The 24039-nt window shown below is 50.8% G+C and overlaps 1 protein-coding gene across 1 annotated transcript; it reads left to right on the forward strand.

The window, feature by feature from the left end:
• Window positions 1–4051: 4051 nt before the first annotated feature.
• On the forward strand, window positions 4052–22271 carry LOC130130335 (L-rhamnose-binding lectin SML-like; the record flags this gene model as incomplete). Its single annotated transcript, XM_056300016.1, is given in 7 exon segments — window positions 4052–4151; window positions 10211–10346; window positions 10446–10555; window positions 10694–10738; window positions 10873–11005; window positions 11199–11302; window positions 22191–22271. Coding segments are annotated over 7 exon segments (645 nt in total), but the record flags the coding sequence as incomplete, so codon positions are not given.
• Window positions 22272–24039: the final 1768 nt, after the last annotated feature.

Below are 24039 nucleotides of genomic sequence, written 5' to 3' on the forward strand. Positions count from 1 at the left end.
TTCCACGCCAAGGTGGCTGGCATGGATGCGCTGTATCATGTCCTTGCGAAGCTTTTGGGGGACAATGATTCTCTCACCTTTGAACAGGATACCGTCCATTTCTGAGATTTCTGCTCTGTGGTTCCAGTATTCCTGGATGCTGGGCGGGCACTTTTTCTTTGTGTCTGGCCAGCCAGTGAGTGTGGCTCGTCTGAGTGCGGTGAGCTGTGGATCTTGCGCTGTTTCCTGCTTGATTTCTGTGAGTCTTGTGTCGCTCACAGGGATGTTGCTGAGGACTGTGTGCACTTGGGCCTCCATCCCTTCCTGTAGGTCACTGTCGTGGTGTTCTATTGACTTGCGTGACAGTGTGTCGGCCACCGGTATGTCCTTACCGGGGCGGTGGATGATTTGGATGTCATATTTTTGGAGCGCCAGGATCATCCGTTGCAGCCGGGGTGGTGCTGCTGCCAGTGGCTTTTTTAGTATTGCCTCCAGAGGCTTGTGGTCTGACTCCACAATCACTTTTCGTCCGTACATGTACTCGTGGAACCTCTTGCAGCCGAAGACCACAGCGTAGAGCTCCTTCTCTATCTGTGCGTAGTTTTCTTCAGTGCTGTTGAGTGACTTGGACGCATAGGCAATTGGTTTGCCATCTTGGAGCATGACAGCCCCAAGGCCACTTTTGGATGCATCCACTTGGAGTCGCAGCTATTTCTGCGGGTAGAAATATGAGAGTACTGGACCTGGGTGTTGTGTAATGAGATTCTTCATCTCTTGGAACGCCTTGTCGTGGACTGCATCCCACACAAACTCACTGTCCTGTTTCAGAAGCTGTCTGAGGGGTGAGTTTATCTGTGAGAGGTGTGGAGCAAATCTGGCGAGGTAGTTGATCATGCCGAGGACTGTCTCCAGCTCTGCTTTGTTCTGTGGGGGTTGCATGTCCTTGACCGCCTTCACCTTGTGTGGGTCTGGTTTGATGCCTTCGTGTGAGAGCGTGTGGCCGAAGTAGCGTACCTCGGACACGCATATGTGACACTTGTCGGGGTTGAGCCTCACCCCTCGCTCCCTTGTGCGCTTCAGCATCGCTCTGAGACGCTGGTCATGTTCCTCTTTAGTCTTGCCGAACACTAGTATGTCGTCCACTATGGCCATCACACCGTCCAATCCTTCATATGTTTCATCCACGCGTCTCTGGAACTCGTCTTGAGCGGACACGATTCCGAATGGCAGTCTGAGGAAACGATACCTGCCAAACACTGTGTTAAATGTCGTCAACATTGAGGATTCAGTGCTCAGTTTGATGGCCCAATAGCCTGACCGCGCGTCTAACACGCTAAAGTACTCAGCTCCAGCGACCTTTGTGGTGGCGTCCTCCAGCGTGGGGAGGGGGTAGTGAGGTCGTATCACTTTGTTAAGAGCTCTGGGGTCTAAACACACTCTAAGTTTGCCTGTCTTTGGCTTCTCAACAATGACGAGTGCGTTCACCCATTCTGTGGGTTCTGTTACCTTACAGATTATGCCGCCTTTCTCCATGCTGTCAAGCTCGTCCCTCAGTTTGCTGCGTAGGGCGATGGGGATTCTGCGTGGCGGGCAGACGACCGGCGTTGCATCTGGTGTGACGCGGAAGGTGCACTCGCCTGGGAACTCTCCTATTCCCTGGAAAACATCTGCATACTCATCCATTATGCTCTGTGATGTGACATTGTTTTCCTCGCTCACAGCCATCACTATTTTTACCAAGTTTAGGTCACGGCATGTTTTCATTGCCATGACTGGTGGGGCGTTTGTGTCAATGACGTAAAAGTCCAGCATCATTGCATTGTCTCTGTACTTACATTTGAGTTTGCGTGTGCCTTTCACGCTCAGCGCGCCTCCTCCATATTCAGTGAGTCTGTGTATTGCTGGTTTCAGTGTCACATTTTTGAACAGCGCCTGGAACAGGTTGGTGGGAATAGTATTGGCCTGTGCCCCAGTGTCTAGTTTAAACTTTACCTTCTGTGGAGGTGTGCCAATTCCAACCTCTACGTAAGCCTGCTCGTTGCTTTTTCCGTTGTTCTCTATTGAGATGCAGTCTATGTACAGCTCTGTCTGTTCTCCCACAGCGGTGCTCTCCACTGTAATGTTGTCGAAGTACAGTTCTTCCTGCTCTCTGTCAGTGGTGTACTCTTCTGGGTTCTCTCCGACGGCATGTACTGTGCCGCGGTAGTACTTTGTCTGTCCCTGGGAGCTAGACTTGCATACTTTAGCAAAATGATTGAGCTTCTTGCATTTAATGCATTGTTTACCCTTAGCTGGGCAAGTGGCTTTAGCGCCGTGTAGCCCTCCACAATAGCTACACGCCCTAGCGGTGGTGCTAACGTTACCCTCCCTTTGTCTGAAGTTATCGTTAGCTGCTTTGGGTGCGTTCAGTTTGTAAGTCTTTCTGCCTATTGCGTGCACCGTTTCATGTGTGCTGCCCTGGCCCATAAACTTTAGCTGTTGCTTTGCTAGCTCGTGTGAGCGGGCTACATCTATGGCTTTTTCTAGCGTTAGCTCAGCTCCCTGGCTAAGTAGCTTTTCTCTCACTCTGGGTGAGTTGGTGGCAAACACGATGCGGTCCCTGACCATCTCGTCGGCATTTGGGTAGCCACAGTCTTTGACTAGGAGCTTTAGCTCAGTTACAAATTGTTCGAAGGATTCACTCTCTCCCTGCATCTTTTCATGAAATTTATATCTGGCATAAATCGGGTTTGCTTTGGGGGTGATGTACTCAGTGTACTTATCGTAGTACGTTTCTAGCTTCTTGGCTTGTTCTCCGCTGAGTGTCCAAGTGTTGTGCACATCGCGCCCTTTTTCCCCTATCCAGAGCAGGAGGTAGCTGCATTTCTCCTCTTCGTTCTTCCCGCGCAGGGGGCCCTTGAACATTAGCTCCGTTGTTTGTCGAAATCGTCTCCATGCTTCAGGTAAGTTCGCCGATTCCCAGTCCATCCGTGGAGCTGGAACGCCGTACGAATCCATATTGGGTATTTAAACTCCGCTACTCTGACACCATGTAATGATCTGTGCCCTCTGGCTATGTTAACTTATAACATTAATAAAGCAAGGGCGACTTCTCTCGTGCTGGGTGTTTATTCACCGACCGGATTCCGACTGACGTTGTTACGTACATCACGTGACTTTGTTGTGGCGCTACGGAAAGCCGTAAGGGACATTAGCAAATCAAATATTACTAGCAAATATTACACCTGTTTTGTTTTTATTTAATCTCTTTTAACTATATCTGACATGGTTGTCCCTTTGCTGCTTTTGTGTAAAGCACACTGAATCGCCCTGTGTACGAAATGTGCTAAATAAATAAACTGGCGTTGACAAAGGTCACCAGTTGTGTGCTTTCTGCCTTTACAGCAGAGCTGCCATCAAAACCAGGTTTATCTTGGATTCTGTCCATTTTCCATTTGCATGAGATCTTTGAACCCCAAGGCAGTACACAAAGAAGTGCGTTTTTGGTAAACCGGAACCGGTTCCGGCTGAATAAATACCGAGCGCCGCTGTTAAACGCGCCAGTCGTCCCGCGGGTCAGCTGCCAGTGCTTCCCTGAAACCATGCTTCACATCAGCTTCAGCACCACTTTGCGTGAGTGCGCCACCGATCACAGTGCAGTGATACAACGATGGCACATCCGGTCTGGAACCTTTCTGAAACGAGAACACACGCTGGTAACGGGTTTTCTTGGGGGGTTTTGTAGATACTATTTGAAGGTTTAAGCTTGCTGATACTGTTGTTTTTTTTTTGTTGTTTGAAATAATTATTCTGTAAAAAATAACCAGCTTGTGAACGCTAAATACTGTGCATACTACTTTTTACATGGAGGAAAGCACACCATAATACGAAAAGAATCTGATTATTTTTACACAATATTAAGATTTTAAAAAAATCTTGTATGAAGACTAAATCAAAATGTGGTTTTCGTTGAAAGAAGTGACGTGTTTGTCTCCCTCAGTGCTGGCAGTGGCTCATTGTGTGCTCACAAGTGCAGGTAGGAGTGTGTCTGTGCGGCTATGTGTGAGAAAACCTGCGTGTATTTTAATCTGCATACCAGTCTGATGCCTCCTCCATACCTGCTCCTTGTGTTCCCTCCGCAGAAAGAGTCATCACCTGTGAGGGCAGTTACAATGTCCATCGGTTAACCTGTGGTAAGACTTTTTACTTTCGGGGGTCTTTCTGTCCGCTACCCTTCCAGGAATACAGGCCTACCGGCTCGACTCGAGTCGGCTCGGCTCGGCTAAACTCGGCTCGGCTCGGCCTGTTTTCGTTTTCCATTACTGGAAAGTATCGGCGTTTTGGTAACTGTTACCACTTCTCTGGTACCGCCTCTGTCGAGGTTCCGAAAAAACTGGAGCAGGTATCAGAATCAATGCGACCAGCTACACTGAGGGGTGGGTACTGTTACGGTAATGGAAAATGATACAGAAGCGAGTCGAGCCGAGCCGAGCCGGTACCATGTAGCGGGAAAAGGGGCATTACATTGTAGCGAATTTGGGGGACAACGCAAACACAGGAACTGCCGCGGCCGGGACGCGAACCCGTATCGCACGCACCTCAGGAGACATCGCTAACCGCTCGACTAAAGGGTCAGACTCGCGATCTAGCGGCCAGCGTGTCTTCTATGCATGCACGTTACAATATTATAGGCAAGGATGTCACCGCTTCCGGTGTGACAAGATGGCGGCACGAATTCACATTTGGGGCGGCCTTACCCAGTACCGTCGATGCCGTGTCTTGGTCCACGTCTGCGTCTAAGTTTTGGTCTTCGTTTGTTGGCTGAGAGAGCTGGCGCTGGATCGGCTGGGAGGGCTTGGTCTGCTGTGTTCGGTTGCCTCAGGGACCACGGCCCCTGCCTGGAGCCGAACCCAAGGAGGTAACACCGAGGGCGGTCTGACAGGACGCGTAATTGGGGCAGGCTAAGCTAACTGCTAGCCCATGCAGACCGGCGGTCCATCCACAGTCATCCTGGCTGGCGTTCGTTCACTTGGACAGTGAATTTAAAAAAAAAAAAATTTTTTAGTTTGGTTATGTGTGTTAGTCTGGTTATGTGTGTCAGTCTGGTTATGTGTGTTAGTCTGGTTGTGTGTGTTAGCCTGGTTGTGTGTGTCAGTCTGGTTGTGTGTGTCAGTCTGGTTATGTGTGTTAGTGTAACGGGGGCAGTCCTATGCTGTTCTGTGCTGGTCAGCCTGCTGCATGCCCGTCACTCTCATCATTAGCTCTGCGTTGTGTTCTAGTTGGGTGGGGCCCCAGGTGTTGTGGGGGGCCCTCAGTCTCTCATCATCATCATCATCATCATGATCAAGGAAGGAGCGGGGACACACAGGACTCTATTTGGCCCACCTTGCCGTTTATTTTGGTTTCAAACCCTTCGACAACCGTCCAGTCCTCCAGCGGGAGCGGTGTTTCTTACGGACGTGGGGGTCGAAGTTCAACCACTGCCCGGACTCCACTCGTGTGCGTTAGAAGGAGAAACCGTCCACGGGACTCCGATGTAAGAAAGGATAAACAAGTATTTTATCCCACAGCTTGCAGTATCTTCTTACAGGGATACTCAAGGTTACGTTCTCCTCAACCAGCAAAACTGTCCTACGGTAAGAAACACGTGTGGCTCGGCTCGATTGCTGCTTGAGACTCCTCCCACAAAACAAAAATGGCCTCTCCCGCGTTCCGTCTTCCGTGTACCCACAAGACCTCTCTCTTAAAGCGACAGTACATGTATATGACGGTCGTTGGAAAACATACATAAAAGTAAATAATGACATAAAATAAAATGTAGTAAACACAAATAACAGCACACAGACAGGATTTGGTGATATTTCATACTCAAACAAAATAAAATAAAAACATTAATTTTAACCTGGTTACATTCACCCCTCCTGAAATTCACCAACATCCTGACAGCAGGATAAAAAGAGAAAGAGGAAAGGAAAAGTCCATCACTGACTACTGGCACAAGTGAAAAGAAGGACCTAGTCCTCCAGTCAACTTAGGAGCTACCTCGGTTACGAGGTCCAGAAAATAATGAGGTTGATCAAGTCTCAGAATTCCCTTAGATCAATGTGACGCCTGATACGCCACACCATGCACTTGGCCCAAAACAACCCTGTCTGATAGACACCTAATAACTCACATTAAACTAGTTTGAATGACTCCAACCTCCATCAAAGTTCAAACCCTCACATTCCGTAGAAATGGCATCTGAGCCATAGATTCTATTAACCTGTTCACTGACCTCACCACCCTCCCTGTGCGTGTCCTAACCCGACCATCGCTCTCTATTTGTGTGCGTGAGACAGTGCGAGCTGCAGCATCTGTATCGAGTGAGGGTGGTGCCCCTGTGTGCGAATCAGTGTGAGATATAACACCTACATCGAGTGAGTGTGATGCCTCTATGTGTGGTGCATGTGTGTTGTGTGGTGCGTGTGTGTTGGGTGGAGACTGAGCAGTGGCCCCCACAGGACTGACTACCAGACTAGACGGAATGAACTCTTCCGATTCTGCCCACTCAGATCTAGGCGAGTCTCCAAGTGATGAGACTGCTAGCCCCACTGCATCCCCTGAGACCGTCAGGCCATCTGCACTGTCCTCCTCATCGGACTCTGCGCAGTCAAGCAACTGACTGGTTGTACTGGACTCCTCACCCTGATCTAACTCAGGAAGGGGCAAGAAGTTGACCTCCAACAAACGGTTCCTGTGCACCACTCTGGTGTGCCCCTCTGCATCCTGAATCTTGTAGACGTGGATATTGGGGTTGACACCGACAACCGTGTACACTCCGTTCTCCCATTTGTCAGCCAACTTTCTCTTCCCTCGCTCACTCTGGTTCGCAACCAAAACACGATCCCCGACAGACAGGACAGTGCCCTTGGCATGTCTGTTGTACTGTCGCGCCTGATGCTGCTGCTCAGCCGTGGAGTGCTTCTGAGCGATCTCCATTGCACTCCTTAGACAGGAAAGCAGAGACTGAGCATAAGAGTCATAGTCAACAACGTGAGGATCATGCAAAACCTGCCTGAACATAACATCCACCGGCAGTCTTGGGACACGCCCATACATCAGGAAGAAAGGTGCATAACCCGTGGTCTCGTGAACAGTGGCATTGTACGCGAGCGTGAGAGAATGGATCTGCTGAGGCCACTGTTGCTTCTGCTGAAGCGGAAGGGAACGGAGCATATTCCCCATCGTGCGATTAAAACGCTCTGTCCCGCCATTACCCATAGGATGGTAGGCCGTCGTGTGGGACTTCGCTACACCCGCCAACTTGAGAAGCTCTGCAATCAGGTTGCTCTCAAAGTTTGTGCCCTGGTCAGAATGTATTCTTTCCGGAAACCCGTAAACACAGAATACATGATCCCAGAGTTTCTTGGCGACCTGCTTCGCTTTCTGATTGGTGCAGGGGAACGCGTGAGCAAGCTTAGTGAAGTGGTCAGTAACCACTAAGACATCGACTGACCGCTGCTTACTGTCCTCAGCGGACCAGAAATCCATACACACAAGCTGCATCGGTGCGGAAGTTTTAATGCTCTCCAGGGGCGCGCAAGCAGCTGGCTCTGGGGTCTTCCCAAACACACATCTCCGACAGCATCTGACATATGCTCTGATATCCCTCTCCATGTCAGGCCAATAAAAACGCTGCCTTGCAAGAGAGAGAGTACGGTCCTGGCCCTGATGACCAGCGTGATCGTGGATGCCAGACAGTGCCTTGTCTTTCAGACTCAGAGGTAAAACATACTGAGACCTCCTCTGCTTGGACACTGGGTCCTTTGTCACCCTGTACAAGACACCATCATTGACTTCCAATTTCTCCCACTGTTTCAACAGCCTGAGGACCTTCTGGTCAGCACCATGCCTCTCACGCCTCGATGGCCGCTTCCGAACAGAGACAAAGGGCAACACCTTGGAGATGCAGGGGTCCTGCTCCTGACTCAACCTGAGCTCCTCGGTGGATAACATTGGCAGTGTATCCTGACCACCCGACAGATGCTGAACGTGCTGGACCAAACTGAGTGCTGTGAATACTGATGCATCAGGCCAGTCACATTTGGCTTGACAAAAAGCCCTGACCTCAGCTGCATCACAAGCAAACCCAGATCGCGCACTACTCACTGTTTGGGACTGGCAACTGAGTCTGAAAACATCCTGCACAGAGTCCCCCTCAACCCCGTCGGCTTCCTGAACAAGGGCCGGGTAGGGCTCCCTAAGTAGCCTCTGACTGACGGGCTTGGAAAAAGGGTCGCGACTCAATGCATCCGCCACCACGTTTTTCTTCCCTGGCAGGTGTTTGAGATCGAAGGTGTAAGACGCCAACTTAGACACCCAGCGGATCTCACACGCGTCAAGCTTCGGCTTCGTTAGGAGATAAGTCAGCGGATTATTATCTGTCCAAACGGTGAAGCTTTGACCCTTCAGCCAGTGGCTGAACTTTTCACAAACACTCCACTTTAGCGCCATGAACTCCAGTCTATGAGCTGGATACTTCCGCTGTGAGGCACTGAGGGACTTGCTTGCAAAACCAACAGGTCTGGCCTTGGACTCTCCTCGGGGCACTTGAGACAGCACCGCGCCGAGTCCGTCCAAAGACGCATCGACCGACAAAATGAAAGGCACCTCAAAGTCTGGATGGGCAAGCACCACACACTCCAGTAACATCGTCTTCAACAGATCAAATGCTTCCCCACATTCCACCGTCCAGTCTGCGGAGGTAAGCTTACGGAAGCTGCCATGGGGCTTCTTATCCTTAGCCGACCTCCCCTTCCTCTTTTGTCCAGCTGTAAGGGCGAACAGGGGCTTAGCCACGGAGGAGCAGTTCGGGAGGAAATGCTGGTAGTAAAATACCATACCAAGGAAAGATTTGATCCTACGAACAGAAGGCGTGCACCCATCACCTTCCATGAGATCCTGCACTGTCATGTTGGAGATGACCTCTACTTTGGAGGGATCGACAGACACACCTCCGCCATCAACCACGTGGCCCAAAAACCGCACCCGCTTCTGCAGCAGATGACACTTCTTCGGAGCCAGTTTCAAGTTGTTTTCCCTCAACCTCTGAAACACAGTGCGGAGCCTCGACAGAGCCTCAACCTCTGACGGCGCGAAGACAAGAAGATCATCAAGATAGCACAAAAGCTTCGTGAAGTTCAGATCCCCAAAGATCCCAATCATCATTCTCATGAAGGCTGCAGGGCTATTACAAAGGCCCTGTGGCATGCGATTGTATTCATGCAACCCAAGGGGAGTCGTGAAAGCAGTGTACTTCTTGTCATCTTCATGCATTGGGATGTTGAAGAAGCCAGAGGTGAGGTCCATCGTACTAAAGAGGCAGTTACCACCCACTGGCTGCTCGCTGTTACCCAGCACAGCCCCTTCGCTGATACCTGGCCTGGCCCGTTCTACGTAGCGTGTGGAGGTGAACTGAGAAGTGCCAAATGTGGTCGGGTCTCTAGGTCCTGGTGCTCTGGTGTCTGGTTCCCCGCCCTCTAAGAGCTGCCCGAAACTCCTACCTACACCTAGCCGTAAACCCCCACCCACATCTAACTGGTACCCCCTCTCCATAGCACACTGGCGATCCAAAAGATCCTGATCACCCCCACCTACGTACGAACCACCCTCTGCCATGTTCCTACCTCTAACACTCAGATAAAATAAAAAATAAAATAAAAAAGTGAAAAGCTCAATTCATTTAAATAATTGAATCTAGAAATCACTAAGAGATTGAAACAATCACACACAATCAACAAATTCACCAATAGATTAATCACATAAAATAAAATGTAGTAAACACAAATAACAGCACACAGACAGGATTTGGTGATATTTCATACTCAAACAAAATAAAATAAAAACATTAATTTTAACCTGGTTACATTAGCCTGGTTATGTGGGTTAGTTTGGTTATGTGTGTTGTTGTAGCTCTTGGACGGGTTTTGTCTCTGTGTTGCACGGCTGTGGGCCGGGGAAACAGCATTTGGTCTCATTTCATGTGTGCAAGTGCATGAGGTGGAATGACAAAGGAAGTGTTGCCGATTCTGATTCCTGGTTGCTGGGATGGAATATGATCAGTTTCTACCTTTATCATGAGCCCTAAACTGGTGGCACACAGTTGAGCATCAAATACTCTGTATATGAAATACTCGCGATGTACACACGGCATGTACCACAGCCTCTTATATGGTCGTCCTCTTCCTGCATCCTGTCCTCTGTGTAATAGATCATGGGGTGATCAGTGTCAAGGAAGCGTCGAATGGACGCAAGAACGGAGAGACTTGTAGTGAGGGCGTACCACCAGAGCAACTTACCAACACAGCATGTTCTCTGAAGGGCGCGCTGGATGTGGTAAAAAACAGGTACACATCTGTGTTGACCTTACAATTAGGAAATACTATTTGACAAAGAATGTTTTGATCTTCTTTCGCGTTTCAAACCCTCCCCTATGCTCCGTACAGGTGTAATGGCATGAAGGTGTGTGAGCTTAGCACGGCAGTCTTTGCCAGTACTGACCCCTGCCCTGTCACCTACAAATACATGGAAACCTCCTACACCTGCCTCCCAGCATGTCAGTTTCATGTGTGCTACTAACTGAATAATAATGAATCATTATTATGAAGCAATGCATAACATAAACCTGAACTGTGTTTCATGTGTGTAAAGCAACAAGTCGTTATCTAATGTCAATCATGTAACTTTGCCCCAGATCACCTTGTTGTGTGCGAGAACTCAGTGGCTCAGCTAGAGTGTCGTAAGATCCTATTTCCTCTTCTCCATGGATATTATGATTTTTAACATACATTTTAGAATCTGTGATAAAAAAACAAACTATTTCATTGTGTGAGCTTCATCCTTCATGCCACTTTCCTGCCCTTTCTTTCTCAGCTAGAGACACGATCATAGTGTTCCACGGTGCTAATTATGGACGCCGTGACAAGACCAAATGCTCGTAAGGGCATACTGAGTCTCAGATGCAAGATGTCGACTGCTCAGACCCAACCAGTAAAGTCGCCGAAAGGTGCTGTACCCTACTCCAGTATGAGGATAATATAGAAGAGTAATTTCACGTGTCTCCCTTAAGCACTAACATTATATTGTGGGTTTGTTCAAATTTGTTGCAATTTACTCACCGTGTAAGTAAGGGAATTAAGCCATTGTGTTAACTCAAATGTTCAATCAGACAATGACCGAATGCTCTTCGCTTTGCACAGGTGTGCTGGGAAAAGCCACTGCGCAATTCCTGCTATCGATTCATTTTTAGGGGACCCCTGTGTTGGCACATACAAGTACCTGGAGTTGGCATATACATGTAACTGTAAGTATCTCAAAAGCTATGTAACATTCTGTTTGTGTGTGTGTGTGTGTGTGTGTTTGTGTATATATATATATATATATATATATATATATATATATATATATATATATATATATATTGTGGTGACCCACATCTATATAACTAGAGACATTCACCTAAGAGATAATGCACTTCCGCTTCCGGTACAGAGTTCAGTGTCGTTGTCGAATGTATGACATGCAAAGTTGGAGCTAGTAAACTACCTCGACTACGTCTACTCTCACGTCTCCTGTCTCGTTGTTTTCTAACTCCACATTGGTGACCCCGACGTGATCGAACTACTAATACGAGTATGTCTGACAACGACGACGCCGGTGCTAACAACATGGCTATTGCTAACGCTAGCATTTACACCGCTACTGTGAAGCTAACCGACTTTTGGCAGCATAATCCACGGCCGTGGTTTCAACATGTGGAAGCCCAGTTCCAGCTGAGAGGGATAACGCAGGATGCAACGCAGTACTTCTACGTAGTGGCGGCGTTAGACGCATCGACAACGGCGCGAGCAATGACGCTGTTGGAAGCTCCGCCAGCTGCTGGCAAGTACGACGCTATAAAGACATTCCTCCTGAAACTATTTGAACTGTCGGAGCTGGAGAAGGCAGACCGTTTACTGTCCCCGAATGGCCTCGGCGACGGCAAACCGTCTGAGTTAATGGAAAAAATGCTGTCTGTGCTGGGATCGGCTGATCCGGCCTTTCTTTTCACACACATTTTTCTGAGGCAGCTCCCCGCACCTGTACGCACAGCACTGGCCAGTTCTCCTCTCGCCGCCTCCAAGGACTACTGTTCTCTGGCTGCTGAAGCAGACAGGGTTTTCCTGGCCAACCGGCAACAGTTTGTGCATGCCCTGCTACCCCACCAGACCGCCCCACCACCACCTGTGTACGACTATATGGACACCGCGGCTGCGGTGACAGCCCGCCGCCAACCTGATGACGGGCTCTGTTATTACCATGCCAGGTTTGGGGCAAAAGCAAAACGGTGTCGCAAACCTTGCAGTTACAGGGTTCAGGGAAACGCCAAGGCCGGCGCTCGTCAACGGCTATGGGCGCCGGCCGTGACTGCAAGCTGTTGTTCATCAGAGACTCCTTGTCGGGCTGGCGGCTGCTGGTTGACTCTGGCGCTCAACGCAGCATACTACCAGCACAAGCTGTGGAAACGATGACCGACAGTCACGGCCCCCAGATGGACGCCGCCAACGGCACGTCCATTCGGACGTACGGTATCAGACATGTGGACGTGTGTTTTGGCGGCCGACGTTTTGGCTGGGACTTTGTGATGGCTGCTGTATCCACCCCGCTCCTAGGTGCGGATTTCCTCTGTGCTTTCAACCTGCTGGTGGATGTTAAAAACTGTCGCGTGATTGATGCCGTCTCTTTTGCATCATACCCCTGCACGCTTGGGGGCGCTGGAGCGCTGTGCCTCGCTAACACACTCTCCACCAGGGATCCATACCAACGCCTGCTCGCAAATTTCCCCGAGCTCACCACACCCACCTTCTCCTCGGTGGTGGCCAAGCACGGCGTGGAACATCATATCACCACAGTGGGCCCCCCAGTTTACGCCCGGGCCCGACGCCTCGACTCGGCCAAGCTCGCAATAGCCAGGGAGGAGTTTTCGACGATGGAGCGCCTCGGCATTGTCCGCTGTTCTGACAGCCCGTGGGCTTCCTCTCTTCACATGGTTACTAAGGCCAACGGGGGTTGGCGCCCGTGCGGGGACTACCGTCGCCTAAACAATGCCACGACCCCCGACCGGTGCCCCATACCGCACATACAAGATTTCTCTACCCACCTGGCGGGCGCTGCCATCTATTCCAAAATCGACTTAGTGCGGGGGTATCACCAAGTGCCGGTCCACCCACTGGATGTCCCAAAAACGGCTGTCATCACACCCTTTGGGCTCTTTGAGTTTTTACGTATGCCTTTCGGCCTTAAAGGGGTGGCGCAGACGTTTCAGCGCCTTATGGATTCTGTGCTCCGCGACATGCCATTTTTGTTTGTGTACTTAGACGACATCCTCGTCGCCAGCGCGTCGGCGGAGGAACACATGACGAACCTCAGACAGCTGTTTGACAGGCTCAGCAAACACGGCCTCATGATCAACTCAGCTAAGTGTCAGTTCGGGGAGTCGTCCATCACCTTCTTCGGGCACCACATCACTCCACAGGGGGCCGTTCCCCTCCCTGCCAGGGTTGAGGCTGTCACCATGTTCCCCCGCCCCCGCACTGTACAGTCGCTGCAGGAATTCCTGGGCATGGTGAACCTTTATAACCGTTTCCTGCCCCGTGCCGCCCACATCATGCGTCCCCTGTATGAGGCCCTGCAGGGTAAGAAGTCTAAGGACGAGCTGGACTGGTCTTCGGGGATGGACGAGGCTTTTGTGGCCGCCAAGACCGCGCTGGCCAACGCTGCGCTGCTAGCTCACCCGTCGCCTGCCACCCCCATAGCCCTTACAACGGATGCCTCCGACTATGCCGTGGGGGCCGTGTGTGAGCAGTGGGTGGGGGGGGGGGCTGGCAGCCGTTGGCGTTCTTCAGTAAACAACTCCGTGAGAGCGAGCGCAAATACAGCACCTTTGATAGGGAACTACTGGGTCTCTTCCTCGCAACCAGACACTTTAGGTTCCTATTGGAGGGCCGACAGTTCACCGCTTTCGTGGACCACAAACCGCTGACGTTCTGTATGGCCAAAACCTCAGAACCGTGGTCTGGGCGTCAGCAGCGCCATCTCGCGGCGGTTTCCGAGTTTACCACGGACATACAACACGTGTCGGGCAAGGATAACTCCGTCGCCGACTGCCTTTCACAGGCGGTTGTTAACGCCGTTCACTTGGGACTCGACTACGCTGCTATGGCAGCGGACCAAGCCAAGGACGCGACCGTTCAAGACTACCGGTCGACCCCTACGGCTGGAGGATGTGACGTTCGACGCGGCCAACACCACCCTCCTCTGTGACATCTCCACCGGTCAACCGCGCCCCCTGGTGCCTACTTCCTGGCGGCGCCGAGTTTTCGACACCGTCCACGGCCTTTCCCACCCGGGAGTGAAGGCCTCGACCAAGCTGGTGAGCGTCAAGTTTGTTTGGCCTGGGCTCCGTAAGGATGTTAGAGCCTGGGCCGGCTCGTGTGTGGCGTGCCAACGCGCCAAGGTGCACCGCCATACCAAGGCCCCTTTGGCGCCGTTTGTGGTTCCAGAGAGGCGGTTTGACCACGTCAATGTTGACCTGGTGGGTCCCCTGCCCCCCTCCCGTGGTTATACGTTCCTCCTCACTATTGTGGACAGGGCCACCAGGTGGCCAGAGGCTATTCCCTTGTCCTCCACGACGGCAGCAGAGGTAGCACGGGCGTTCATCGGCTGCTGGGTGGCCCGTTTCGGCACACCGGGTGACATCACGAGCGACCGGGGCTCCCAGTTTACCTCGGAGCTCTGGACGGCGGTCGCTGAGCACCTGGGGATGAAGATCCACCGCACTACGGCGTACAACCCGCAGAGCAACGGACTTTGTGAGCGGTTCCATCGGGACATGAAAGCCGCTCTGCGGGCAAGCCTCACTGGCTGCGACTGGATGGACCGGCTCCCATGGGTCATGCTCGGCCTGCGTTCGGCCCCGAAGGAAGACTTCCAGACCTCCTCCGCTGAGCTGGTGTATGGCCAGCCCCTGCGAGTTCCGGGGGAGTTTCTTCCGGATGCTACGGCTCCCTGGTCGGCCGCCTCTCACCTCAGTGCGTCCCGGAGCGCTGCCGGTGCCTTCGCTCCCGTTCCGATGTCTCAACACTGCCTCCCCCGGTCCTACGTCCCCAAGGATCTGCCATCGGTGAGGTACGTCTTCATTAGGCACGACAGCCATCGGTCCCCGCTGCAGCCCCCATACGACGGGCCCTTCCGCATCCTGGAGGCGGGGGATAAGAACTTTGTGGTGGACATGGGGGGCAGGCCGGAGCGGGTCGCTATAGACCGTCTCAAGCCCGCTCACTTGGACATTGGGGAGCCAATGCAATTGGCCCTACCCCCGCGGCGGGGACGCCCTCCTAGGTCGGCCCCGGCACCTGCCTCTGTTCCTGCTTCGGCCCCGCCTATGGCCCGGGTTTCGGCCCCATCTGTTTCCCCTCCTGTGAAGCGCAGCCGTTATGGCCGCAGGGTCCGCCCCCCGACTCGTCACTTGTTTTCCTCGTGACTTTGCACTATGTCATTGACTGTTCTGTTGTAGAGTCTATTTTTATGTTCATGACTTGCGCTTTTGCTGTTTTGCATTGTTTTGTGTAGGTGAATTCTGGGGGGGCCTGTGTGGTGACCCACATCTATATAACTAGAGACATTCACCTAAGAGATAATGCACTTCCGCTTCCGGTACAGAGTTCAGTGTCGTTGTCGAATGTATGACATGCAAAGTTGGAGCTAGTAAACTACCTCGACTACGTCTACTCTCACGTCTCCTGTCTCGTTTTCTAACTCCACAATATATATATATATACACAGCGTTTTTTTCCGAAACCGTCAATGGTGCTGCGAATGCTGGACTAATGAGGAGCGGAATATCAACACGGATACAGGAAAAAAGATGTTAATGCATAGCAGTACAGGCCTGTTTCATCAGCTGCTAATGTTTTAGTCACAAAGAATCACACAGTTTACGTTGCCCAGCGTCACGCCCCTAATTTCGGTTGGACAGCGACCAATCAAATGTGGAAACATTCAAATTATAATAGCCAATGGGGTAGGTACTTATGATGCACAGCAACCAATGGAGGGGCAGGAAACATTTCAACCAATGGGACTGGGGTTTGTCTTGAAAAGCATTTAGGGGCCAGGGCACTGTTGAAATGGCATACATTAAAAATATAACAAAGTAACTTATGTGAATTATATATTGGGGTGGTGTTGGGGCACAGTTGGGAGGACAGGTAGTTAAAAGAAACATATTTAAAAAGGCAAAGAAAAAAAACCCTAATAAATGTCATATGCGTGTCATCTAATGGGGGGTGGGGGGAGAATAATAAAGACGTTTTACTTATAGTTACAAAGGAGATATTTTTTTCGGTGTCTACAGCTGGTGGCCAATTCGTTTATATTATTCAAGGTGGATAGATGACTGCCTCTGTCTGGCATTTTCCTTCTAGAGGACACGATGTCTTAACACGGCAGTTGCAGTTGGAGGTGTTTGGTTGGGGTGAGGGTGTGTGTGCCTTGACCCTGATGCTTGTGTTGTGGGATGAAATAACCTGCTGAACATCTGGCCTGCAGTTGTAGCTCATTTTGACAGTGTTTCTATTGAATATTTTCCTCAATTGCTGGTCTGGGGTAAAGCGTTCAACCAAAAGTTTGAAAAATTGTTTTCCAATATTAGAGGCCACACGGTGGCGCTGTGGGGAGGCTTATACCAGGCGATATCCCGCCTTCTGTTGCGCTTTTTTTGTTGTTGTTGCTGGCTGTCACTAATTGGTGGTGGGTTGTACTTAAGTCTGAAATCATATCCACCTGTTTGTAAGGCTTCCTGGTATGGGGGGGCTGCTTCGTTAAAGATGGCCTTGCTGGATGATAAACATGAGAGTCTCTTGTTTATACTCACTGGGGCATTTTTCCAGATGGAGTGTGGATGACTGCTTTCTCTGTGGATGTATTGCAGTATATTGTTGGGCTTCATGTATGCCTATATGTACCATTTCTAAGGTCTAGTGAGATGTCCAGGAAGTCAATCAGTTTTTTGTTCGCCTCAATTGGAATTTTTAGTCCATTGTTTGCAAATATACTACACATTTTCTTTTTTATTCTCTCGACTTCTCTTGCCGGTTTGTTGCAGACTGCCAGCCCATCATCTCTATATATCCCCACGTTGACCTGTAGTTGGGACAAGTACAAGCCCACTAGCTCACAGGTCTCTGCCCATGGGCTGCTTCGATCATGGGCAGCTTCAATGGGGCAGAGACTTGTGAGCTAATGGGCTTGTACTTCTTGTCCCAACAACAGGTCCTAGACATCAACGTAGGGCTATATAGAGACCCCAATCCCCTTACAGAAGGCCTGCCACACCTTAGAAGTGAACTGGGGACCACAGTCGGAGACTATGTCCTGAGGGATCCCATGAAGACGGATAACATGGGAGACGAGGAGGTCCGCCGTCTCAGCCGCAGAGGGGAGCTTGGGAAGGGTGACAAAATGGACAGCCTTTGAGAACCGGTCAACAATGGTCAAGATAGTATCATTTCCTTGGGACACGGGGAGGCCAGTCACGAAGTCCAAGGCAATGTGTGACCAAGGTCGACCAGGGACAGGGAGGGGGCGCAGGAGACCTGCCGGCGAGTGATGGGTAGCCCTACTGTGGGCACAGGTGGGGCAGGCGGCCACGAACTCCTTTGTGTCTGTCTCCATAGTGGGCCACCAGAAGCGTCTGCGGATGAGGGCCACCGTCTGGTGGACGCCGGGATGACAGGCGAACCGGCTGGACTGGGACCGGGCGGTGGACTGCACAAATAGGCGATTCCAGGGTCTGTTGCCTGGGCGCGCTAAGCTCTTCTCACCACCGATTCGATAGCCTAGGTGACAGCACCCACCACCCGGGCTGGGGGAAGGATGGTGTCAGGGGTGTCCTCTGTGTCAGGGGACCCCTCTGGAAACAAGCGGGAGAGGGCATCTGCCCTGACGTTCTTGGAACCCAGACGGTAGGTGAGGGTGAAGTCGAACCGGCTGAAAAATTGAGCCCAGCGCGCCTGTCGGGGGTTAAGCTTCTTCGCCGTTCGCATGTAGGTCAGATTCTTGTGGTCTGACCACACAACGAACGCTGCTTAGCTCCCTCCAACCATTGTCTCCACTCCTCCAGGGTGGCATGGACCGACAGCAACTCCCTGTTGCTAATGTCATAATTCCTCTCTGCTGGGCTGAAACGCTGGGAGAGGAAGGCACACGAGTGGACTCTCTGGTCCTCCTCTGACCGCTGGGAGAGGACGGCTCTGATGCCCGTGTCCGACGCTTCCACCTCGATAAATGAACTGCTTGGACGGGTCAGGGTGAGTGAACACCGGAGCTGTCGTAAACAGTCCCTTCAAGGCCGAGAAAGCGGCCTCCGCCTCTGGGGTCCAAGAGAAGGGGGGAGGGTGGAGGTTAGTGCAGTAAGGGGGGCGGCCACTCGGCTGAACCCCCTGATGAAGCGGCGATAAAAATTGCCGAACCCGAGGAAGCGCCGGAGTTGCGCCCTGTCGGTAGGCCACTATCACTCCTCCACTGCTCGGATCTTCCTGGGGTCGGCGCGGGTGTGCCCCTTCTCCACAATGTGGCCGAGAAATTCCACGGAGGCGGAGTGGAACACGCATTTCTCGGCCTTCACGAACAGCCTCTTCTCCAACAGCCGTTGGAGGACCAGGCGGACGTGCTGGTGGTGTTCCTCCTCCGTCCTGGAGAACACGAGGATGTCATCCAGGTATACCACCACAAATGTGTTTAGCATGTCCCGCAACATGTCGTTGACCAGCTCTTGGAAGATGGCCGGGGCATTGGTGAGACCAAAGGCCATGACGAGGTACTCGAAATGCCCTAGGTGCATGTTGAAGGCCGTCTTCCATTTGTCACTCTCCCAAATACACACCAAATGGTACACACTGCGAAGGTCTAATTTAGTGAACACCATGGTGTGAGTGAGTGGCTCGAAAGTGGAACTCATAAGCGGCAGCGGATACTTATTTTTAACAGTGATGTCATTTAACTGACGATAATCTATACAGGGCCGCAGGCTGCCATCCTTCTTCGCCACAGAAAAGAAGCCCGCTGCAACCGGGGATGACGAGGGCCTTATAATTCCTGAGGCCAGGGACTCTGTGTTGTTAGGGTTAGGGAAGGGGGGCCCTGGGAAGGAGGTCTATGGCACAATCATAGGGACGGTGAGGGGGAAGTGAAAGTGCACTGTCTTTGCTAAACATGGGAGCTAAATCATGATAGACAGAGGGTACACCAGTGAGATCCGGGGGAGAGAGCACGGGGCTGAGGCCACTGGACGGAGAGAGAGCGAAGCGAAGGCAGTTGGCATGACATGCAACGCTCCAACCCAATATCCGCCCTATGGACTATGAGATGTGGGGATCGTGCCTCTCCAACCACGGTCTACCTAACACTAGGGGCGCTGCAGGGGTGTGCAAGACCAAAAAACGAGCAGTCTCTACGTGATTACCCGAAAGAGTGAGTGTGAGAGAAGCTGTGCTGTGCGTAGTCCTACTGAGTGAACGACCGTCTAAGGCTTTGGCTGTGAGGAGAGTATCAAGGGGGACGAGTGGAATGCCGGATTGCCGGGCCAGTGAGATGTCAATCAAACACTCGTCTGCCCCCAAATCTAACAGTGCGCTGATAGAAAGTGATACCTTATCCCAGGTGAGAGTGACAGGAAACAACCGGTTGTGCTCCTTTCTGGACTGGGGCAGGGGAGTAGTAAAGTTCATTAAGACACTCCCCACTAGTGAGTCTGGCCCGACTTCCCACAGTAGAGGCAGAGTCGGTCACGCATCCTCTGCTCCCGCTTCTCCAGTGGAAGCCGTGACCGACCCAACGGCATAGGCTGCTCCTCCGATCTGGGTGCAGATGATGCCGGGGGTAGCATGGGGTGCTGAGAGGATGGAGAGTGGCTGTGGGACGCTGGAACAGGGGACCCGCTGGTAGTTCGGGCGTGGGTAGATCTATGGGAAATTCTGGCGCGTTGAGCGCACTCTAGACGCCGCTTCTGCAACCGTTCGTCCCTCCAGAGAGTGAGATTGACGAGCTTGTTGAAGGAAGAGGGCCGGTCTCTGACAATGAGATCCTTGATGGAATCGCTGAGCCCCCCCCCCCCCGTACGCGCTCTTAAGCGCTGTGTCGTCCCACCCACTGTTAGCCGCCAGTATCCTAACCTCCAGGGTGTAGTCTGCCACTGACCTAGCTCCCTGCTGGATAGAACGGAGGCGGCCAGCTGCGTCCTCCTCGTCCGCTGGGTGGTCGAACACTATACAAAATTCGGGCGGAAGGCATCATAGTTGGTGGAGAACGGTTCGTGATGGCCAACTGCCGCCATTGCCCAACTGAGGGCTCTGCCAGTCAGCAGGAATATCACCAGGGCTACCTTAGCCTCCCCCATCCTATACCTGGCTGGCTGGTGTTTGAACAGGAGCTCACACTGACCGAGAAAACCTCTGCATTGCTCGAACTCCCCACCGAAGGCTTTAGGACAGGGGGGGGGTTAGGCTCAACACGGGGATCATGATACGGTTGATCGGAGGGAGGCTCGGAGGGACTGGGAGCTGGGATGGGGTCAGAGACTGAGGTCAGAGCAGGGTGACCGCTGGTCTTGGACACTGCCACTGTCAGAGCAGGGATCTGCACGGAGAGGTGAAGAAAGCGTGCTCGCCGAGGTACGTGAGTTAGCCTGGAGCCCGCTGATTTCGCCAGTGATCTGGGAGAAGGCAGTGCTAAGCTCTGAATAGAGTTGGGTGAGTTGAATGCTGTGGTCCTTTACCACTGCCCCGAGAGCTATAGGGTTCTGGGGCTTAGGGGCTATAACTGCCTGAGCGACTGCCTGCCCCTCAGATTTGCTTTGGCTCATTCTGGCTTCAAAGTTCTGTTACGTATCATGAATGAAGACCAGAGGCCAGTGTAGCGAAACCCAAAGGACAGACAGACACAGAGCATCGAGAAAACCTGAAGGCGATTTTATTGCAGGAAAATGCAGGAAACAACATTGCCAAGGGGATGATAACAGGGTAATCTCAGGTGGGGGTTGTTGTGACGATGTGCACACGCCTGGCTACTAAAGTCCGTATCCGTAGAGTGGGGGGATGTCCGAGGAAGGCTGGGTCCAAGAACCAGGAAGTCAAGTCCGAAGAGAGGGGTCCAGGGAGAGAGACACGGAGGGAGATCGCTGGAGAGGTCCGGGGAAAACGTGAAGGTCGCTGGGGACGAGGAGCGAGGGAGACACGGGGAGCCGTGGAAGTCGCGGAGGGAGGATCGCAGGGTTCATTACGTCGACGCACAGAGAGGTGTTCTGGGAGGCTTCTTGTAGAGGGCTGCCTGATTGCCGCAGGTGTGTCTGATAGTTGATGGCAAACACCTGGTGCAGTGCAGCGCTCGTCTCCTCAGAGCACGAACCGAGCGCTCGGATGTTTCCGGCACGTCCAAGCTGGGGGAGTGGCTTGAACGTGCCGGGGAGGCAGCTCGGGGCGGTGTAACCACAACAGGTCCCTAACACCTGCGGCGGACCTTATTAACCCGGGCAATGTCTAAGCCGGTGTGACTCGATTGTTACTCTCACTCAAAGTATCTGAGGTAGCTGGCTTGTATAACATAATTAGGAGTCTAAGCCATGAACTCTTACTGAAGACTTGTCCCAACTGGGGTTTGAACCCCTGATCTCCGGCATGGAAAGTCGACATTCTTACCTACTGAGCAATCCAGTTGCTACTGATACTGCGCGGAACCCTCAAACTCTCAGGCCTCTGGTAGAGCATCCGAGCTTGAGGAAGACACACACCACTCAGAAAAGGGTGACAGGGAGATTTCATATATATATATATATATGTGTGTGTGTGTGTGTGTGTATGTGTGTGTGTGTGTATAAATGCATCACCTGCAATAAGATTTCCTGCAAACTCAGTAAATACAAGAGCACCATGTACAAAGAATACATGCGCTGATTGCTTAAGCAGAAAAAAAAAAGAAAAACCACATCCCTGAATTTTTGGACAACCTATTGGTTAGTTTATGGGGCAGTACTGACACTAGTTTTGATCACAAAGCTGACATATACTGACAACAGACTTTTTTTGTCATCTAAATTATCTGTCTTTTCTGACGTTTTTATATAAGTGTATTTATTAATTATTTGTTTATTTTTACAGATCCTACCCAAAATTGATGGGATGATGGCAATCAGAATGATACAACTATAAATGTACTCATTTAATAAACATGTTAACCAGTCAACTGGATCCTTATCATTATTGCTGTAGGAGGAGGAGACGTGTGTGAGGTGACCTGGAAATCAAAAAGGCATTTTGATGGTGACAACGCATATTCCAGCAGATAAACTGATGAAGTCAAATCACAAATATGGCTTGTGGCCTGTGTTTGTAACCTAAGCTTAATTACACCAAATATCCTTACATGACACAGAGCATTTCTTGAAGCTTTTCTTTCTAGTTAATATAAATCAACTTTGGAATTTCTACCAGGTATATTTTTTCTCAGATAAACCAATTGTCATGGCAATTATTTAATTCCATCCATCCATCCATCCATTATCCAAGCCGCTTATCCTTATCGGGGTCGCAGGGATGCTGGAGCCTATCCCAGCAGTCATTGGGTGGCAGTCACCCTGGACAGACCGCCAGTCCATCTGACGTTAAATGAGGAGTGAGATAAAAATCCTACAGTATTGTCATGCTTTAATATGTCAATGAATAGACACAGAAAGCATAGATACTTAATTGTGTGGCCTGATCTCAGAGCACACACCCTTTTCACCTTGCTGCCCAGACATGCTTGTCATGGTCACAATGGTGTGTACCCAGAGTTTCCCTCTAATCCTGGTTGGAGGAAGTAGTTTATCTCTATTGCTGGGCTGTCATCTTAATGGATAGCACAACTTGATCAAAGAGTTCATAGGTCAGGTCTCTTCCTTATCTTCCAGCTCGTAATTCTCCAGGGCCGTTCCTTCAGACCTCACTACGCTCAAGAGAGCTTCCTGTATGTTCCTCTGCTATCAGCTAACAGTTAACAATAGGCTCTTATTAGTTCCCACAGGAGAAGACACTTTATATCACTACCCTTGATTTGCTACACATGAGCTTTAGTCCATGGGCCAGAGCCCAAAATTTCCTATTTCGGTACACTCAAGGTGGCAAAACTTACTTATAATTTTTGAAAGGATCCATGTCTGTAGATGATATTTTGGTATGATAACCATTCCTGAGTGGCAGCTGTATCACAGTTATCAGCTCATGAAGTTAACCACCCCCTAAAGTAAATTGCATTTTAGACGCTGGTGCATATCCTGGTTTAGCCTCATGGTCAGGACATTTTTCAATGTTCTATAATATTGTCTTTGGTATCATTTTAAAGGGGACCTTCTTAGCTTTCATTCAAGCCCTGTTGTGGATATTTCTCACAAATATAGAGGTCACTTGAGCTCTTCAACCCGTCAATAACACACATCTTTCCGCAATGTTCGCCTAAACTATATACTTTCTTTTAGCCCTGTGGCATCTAGGAATATCAGGGACACAAAACACAAAAACTGGAATACTCACAGGACTGTAAAGATTCAGGAAATGTATAATATACCCATACTATTTCATTGTGTGAGGTGATTGTGAACCTTAAATTAGAAGGGCATTATTATTAAGAAACTAACTAGACCAAAGCCAGTTAGTCCATGGGTCAGACCAGAAATCGATATCACCCAAGGTGACACAACTTCACTGGTGCCATTTTATTTGGTACACTAACAGAAGTAAAATACATGATAACCTTTCCAAATGAGCAGCTATTTCATTTTTCTTTCAGGAAACCTGTTTCTGTGCCTCTCACGATTGTGTATTTGCCCAGATTTTTACAAATATAGCATTTCAACACCCCTGGTACTGATTAGCCTAGCTTAAACTCTGGGACAGTTCTTAGTTGGCCAACAACCAAGGATAACCAGTACTGTGTACTTCCATTCATTGTGCTAAGCTAGGCTAACGTGCA

Source organism: Lampris incognitus, chromosome 2, assembly GCF_029633865.1.
Source record: "Lampris incognitus isolate fLamInc1 chromosome 2, fLamInc1.hap2, whole genome shotgun sequence".
Lineage (NCBI taxonomy): Eukaryota > Metazoa > Chordata > Actinopteri > Lampriformes > Lampridae > Lampris > Lampris incognitus.